The 6,000-nt window shown below is 32.5% G+C and overlaps 1 protein-coding gene across 1 annotated transcript; it reads left to right on the plus strand.

The window, feature by feature from the left end:
• The first annotated feature begins 1,283 nt into the window (after positions 1–1,283).
• LOC105125960 (protein PSY3) lies at positions 1,284–2,476 on the plus strand. The gene is made up of 2 exons (XM_011026643.1): positions 1,284–1,401; positions 2,121–2,476. Exons 1-2 carry the CDS (start codon positions 1,317–1,319, stop codon positions 2,261–2,263), a joined length of 228 nt encoding a protein of 75 aa, XP_011024945.1. The 5' UTR covers positions 1,284–1,316; the 3' UTR covers positions 2,264–2,476.
• Positions 2,477–6,000: the final 3,524 nt, after the last annotated feature.

Below are 6,000 nucleotides of genomic sequence, written 5' to 3' on the forward strand. Positions count from 1 at the left end.
ATCATATGATCTCTTTCCTAAGCATATGCTTCCAGATAAGATTGTATGACTGGTTGATGCTTTTGGCTTCATGTGGTTATAGATAGATAGACACACACACGTGTGTGTGTTTTTGTGCTTGATGGTCTCTTCTGGCACATTTTAGTGCTACTGCTCAGTTACGATTAGTCGTGGTGCGCGTAAACCTGGCCCGGACATCCACGTTAATCTAAAAAGCACATTTTAGTGCTCCATACTGCTCAGCTACGATTAAATAAGCAAGCTGTTCATGGAATGAACTGTGAGTTCAAGGCCCGATGTTACAAACGAGCTGTGTGCGCAGTCAAAATGCTGTCGACATCACGGAGCCAAGTCAACAATGTACGAAGAATTAATTTTTAATGTGAGTTAGGACTTTAATCTCAACACAGGCACCGTGTTGATTCCATTCCAAGCGTCATAGCACTGACAAGCTACATTGCATGCACGAAACCATTATGGTTGCTTTCATAAGTAGTAGGCTGAGGGATACGTGGGAGTTAGAAGAGAAGAACGCCATTGCAGCAGTGATTTGAGGTATAAAAAAATCCAATCATGGAAATACTATGAAATCAATTATATATTAGTTAAATTATACCTGTAATTAAGTCACTGAATTAACCAAATGTTCATTGATGTTTGTTATACTAATTGCCATTGAATGATAATTGTGTTAATTGTATTTTTATAATTTTCGTTTATCGATACTAAATCTGTTTTTCAGATCCAATGAAATAAACCGTCTGCATTGAGATTAGAGTATTTATAAAGAAATTATAATCATCCACGCAATCATTTTGTCATTAATTAAGACTCTCTATACAAGACAAAAAGAATAAGAGTATAAATACATGAGATCAGTACCGGTATTATGCAGGAATTCTTGCTTTCAATATGTTCATGTAATAGATATCTTTTATATAATCTGTTTATGTGCAGTCTTACTTTTATTTTTATCTATTATTTCATGATATATATATATATGTTTGATGAAATGGAAAATGCAAAATAAAATCATAATTAGAAAATTGACTATGAAAAGCAAGCAAAGCCTCTTATTTATCTGGTAAAAGCGACAGCAACCCCATTGACCAAAACCTGAACGGTCCGATGCACCCACTACAGATATAAAAAAGTGGGATCCGACGATTTTCAAAACGTCAACTCTCATTAGCATTCATTATCTGCCACGTGGCTTCCTCGCAAGATTCATTGTTCTATAAATAGTGAGCGTTGTCAACTTGCCATTTTGCAGTCATTAGTAGTTTCAGCATCAACTCGATCGAGAGAGACGAGAGATGGCATTCGGAGTTCGCTTGTGTTTGTGTCTCCTGCTTGTCTTTGCTGTAATATCTTCAGCTCGAAACACCATTTCATTCTCAGGTATGTTTCTTCTGTTTTATTGGTTATAGAGCGTACATGCTAAGGGTCATCGATCGTTACAACGCTCCTGGTTAAAATCAAAGATGACCCTTTTGGCTAGCTAAGGTTTCTTCACTCTTTAGCCATGAAAGTCCTTAAAGAAGCAAGATTTTCTGTTGCTACACCAAAGAGTCCAGTTTTTAGTGTAAGTGTGGTGATGCGTGTATACATGCGCGTATAAGATTTAGAGCCATGAATTGAATTGCTGTTCCTTAGCATGCAGATCAGAAGCTCCCAAGACTTTCCTTGTGTTTAAGTTGAACAGAGGAGTTAATAAAGTCCAGTGCAACTCGGATTCCAGGAAATTAAATCAATGGGATGCCCGCTATTTACGTCTTAATCTATGGTTAATAAGATTGTTATTATTGTAATGTGTGCAATAGGCCAGCGAGATTCTGTGTGCATGGTCTGCACTGCATCGATACATGTTCCTGCTTAATATTTATTTGCTATTATCATTATATTACTTCCACTTATCTCACAGCACTTTCGTAAGAGACAACATCCTTTGTTTTTTTCTTACCACACCACATAGAGGACACATGATAATAACAAGTTGATTTCATTTAGGCCGATTCAAGTCTGGGAAAGGAAGAGAATTTGTTTTTAGTGAATTTAAACAATGGGTCTGGTGTTGACTTAAAGGTTTCCAATAATTAAATGTGTTATTGTGCATGCAGATGATGAAATGGCCTTGCCTATAAAGGGGAGGTCCTTGAAGATTGCACTGAACGATTACGGTGACCCAGTAGCAAACCGTGGGCACGATCCTCCACAGAGAAACAAGAATTGGGGCGGCAGCGGCGGTGGCCGTAAAGGCTGAGAGATTCTGTGATGTTCTCTTTAATTATCTAATATTTTGGATACTAACCTTAATATATATATTGAATAAATAACACCGGCTCACGTTTTGTACTTCAAGGTAGCTGATTTATACTCATTTGCCAGCTAAACACGTATTCTCTAAGGCGCCTTAGCTTCCTTAATTAATTGTCATCTTTCTTAATTTCAAGTTGCTGTGGCATGTCAAGTGCATCTTTAGCTTCAGCATGGGTTCATCTTCTTCAGTGCGGTAAACCATTATTTTCAAGAATTATTTAAGATTTTTCATATCCGAAGCACGATACGAATTAATCTCTTCTGTGTGGAATGTTGTGCTATCAAACATTATCTCCATATTCAATTATGATCCCAAAGGGGACGTTGACGACAAAATAATATTTCACATAGCTGTAAGGGGACATGCAAGGCAGTCGTTCGAACTTCAGATTAAGGATCATTAATTGCAAGTCTCAAGTTCAAATTCTAAGAAATTCAATGTTGGGATTCAGGGAATATGGAGAACATTACCCTCTATTATGTAAACTAAAATAAGAAAAAATAATCCACATCGGAAAGCAAAGAAGAGTCAGACTAGCAGCAGAAAAAACCCCTCCTGGGCAGAAACTACAACAGGTTAATCGACAAAGACCCCATTCCTCTCGTATAGAACGCTGTTATCCACAAAATCCCCTACAATATTCCTCATCAAATCCCAAGTAATTTCATTCGGATCACAACCAAAAAGTCATTAATGCGCACTCAAACCACAAATAATTATTAATTATTTTTGTCAAAAAGGGAACTTGGCATTAAGCGGAGTAATGGTGTCATGACAATCTCAAGAGTAAGTTTTAACAAACCAGATTTTAGAACTTGAGAAAAGAGTGCTATAAAGTTGTAAGATAAAAAGAAAGAACAAAAAGAGATAAAATGATTCTGGTGAATAACATAGGCTATTTCAAAAATCATTTCAAAAGTTTTTTATTCAATATTTAAAAAACATAATTAATTTTTGTGTATATAAAGTATATATAGATTTTTTTTTATCCTATATTAAAAAACTAAAATCTTTATTTATTTTTTTATATAGTGGATTTTGATATAATAATTTAAACTGAAATTAATTTTCTAACGGTCACAAAATTTTAACATTTTTTTTATTTTAAAATTTTTGTAACAGTTACAACTTTTTAATTTTTTTTAACTGTTATAATAACTTTTTTAATTTTTTTAATTTATTTTCTGCCTCCCCATTACATCCAATCATCTAGAGGTAGGACATCATCACCGTTAGTGGAGTTACATGCCATTAAAATATCGGGATTATCTTGAAATTCTATTTGCATGGACAAAGGCAACCCACCAGCCGCATCCTGGATATTCACTTCAGTTTGTTGGTTCTCACGTTTCTCATTAGACGGTTGCGCTTGTCCAAACTTTAAACGCTTTGGTTAAGGATGTTGCTCGGTAAAAACAGGTGGAGTCTTAAAGCTCGAGCTCGGATCAACGTTATTATGAATGATGTTTTATCGAACCTTGCTTTTCTTCTAGCGTTCACTTGCCCATTTTCTTTGTTTGAATTTCGACGATGGACGTCGTTCCTCGGATTCGGTAGCAAGGATCTATCAAGATTGTACTCGAGCATAAGCCACCGATCATCGCACTCCTTTGAGCTATAGGATTTCTATATCCTATCTCTTTTGTAAACAAGCAACCACAAATCAATTCTAAAAATAACATCATAAATTATATTATACATGTTAATAAGTTAAATATTATAATTTCTAAACATAACGATGTATTACAATAAAATATTAATTTTATCAATTAAATCAATTATTTAATAAAATTATTTATCCATGTATCTACTTTTTGGTTCAAGGGTGCGAAATACCTAAAAATATAATTAAAAAATTTACACATTTCGACAAATAATTAATTAAGAAATAACTATGCATTTACATTAAAGTAATTCTCGCATCATTAAATGAATTATCTTATCCTAATAGTTTAATAATTTCATAAATTCTTTTCTAGATAAAAAGATATAATTTACAAAAAATATCAAGAGTATCTCCAATAAAAACCACATATTTAACTTCAAAATAAATTAATTGAATTTTACTATTTATCTATTATTCCGAATAATTATTCCATTAATTCAAAAGTTTATTTTCTTAATATATTCATTTATGAAAACATTATTTCCAGTACAATTGAATTTTACTATTTATCTATTATACATTATACCGAATAATTATTCCATTAATTCAAAAGTTTATTTTCTTAATATATTCATTTATGAAAACATTATTTCCAGTACCTAGTAAATTATTTTCTCTACTTGCCCATTCAACATGATATTATTCTCTCTCTCTCTCTCTCTTTTTAAGCTTTATACCAAAAATTACAATCTATGAAATTTCTTCTACTATTTGTAAAATTTAATTAACGATTCTTTGATGCGGAATAAATATGTTTATAATAAAATTGTAAGTTTTAATAACAAGGAAACAATACCTCCAGCCATTAATATTCCTCACGTATTTGCTGCTCTCTTTTATATATATATATATTTGGCACTTCCAAACTCTACTCACTCTATATAGATGGTGTAAAACTTAAGGTAATTGAGTTAATGAGTATGAGGACCAAATAATATTATTTATAGCCAAAGCTTCCATCAAGCTTTAATGGTTATATATTACATATATTTATTATATTATGAGTAGTTACAAGTGAAGCACTTTAAGAGTTCATGAATGTTACATCCTTAAAGTGAAGCACTTAAAGAGTTCATAAATGTGAATGTTACATTCTTAAAGTGAATTACTTTAAGATCTTATAAATATAAAGGTTACAACCTTTAGAGTGGACCATTTTAATAGTTCATAAGTGTGAAGGAGAGTTAGAGAGTCGTTTATAATGACTCTATAAGAAACGGTCAACATTCTCCCACTTGGTCCACATTTGTAATCTAATATTTCATCTTAAACCCATTGACAATATGTTTTAGTAATAAATACATGAATCATGACGATAGGTCCTCTAATTGATGAGTATTATCTTCCATATATTACTATGTATTTATTACTTTAAATATTATAATTTCACGTGGCAATAGGTTCTTAATGAATAAACCCTATGTTTATTTTTAGTCCAATACAAATGAATTTTTCTCAAAATCAAATTAAGGTGCACATCAATATGAGAAGAATATCAAAATAGTTAAAAAAATAACATTGTTCAAACAATGAAAATTACATAATGGAACAAAGTCCCATATCCACTACATGATCCTTGAATTTCAACGGTGGCATGCCCTTAGTCAAAGGATCAACGATCATTAGTTTAGTGCTGATGTACTCAATGACCACTTTCTTTTCTTTAATACGTTCTGTTATGTTTAAATACTTAATGTCGATGTGTTTACTTTGATTTCTACTTTTGTTGTTCTTAGCCATAAAAACAACAGTTGAATTATCGCAAAACATTCTCAATGGTCTATGGATAGAATCCATAATTCTAAGTCCGGAAATAAAACTTTTAATCCATACACCATTGAAGTAGCCTCAAAACAAGAGACAAACTTGGCTTCCATAGTGGACGTTGTAGTAAAGGTCTACTTAGCACTCCTCCATGATACAACTCCACCAGCCATCAAAAATATATATCCTGATGTTGATTTGTGTGAATCAATACAGCCAGCAAAGTCAGAATCCGAGTAGCCAATTACTT

Source organism: Populus euphratica, unplaced genomic scaffold (assembly GCF_000495115.2).
Source record: "Populus euphratica unplaced genomic scaffold, PopEup_1.0 scaffold44.1, whole genome shotgun sequence".
NCBI classification, from domain to species: Eukaryota; Viridiplantae; Streptophyta; class Magnoliopsida; order Malpighiales; family Salicaceae; genus Populus; species Populus euphratica.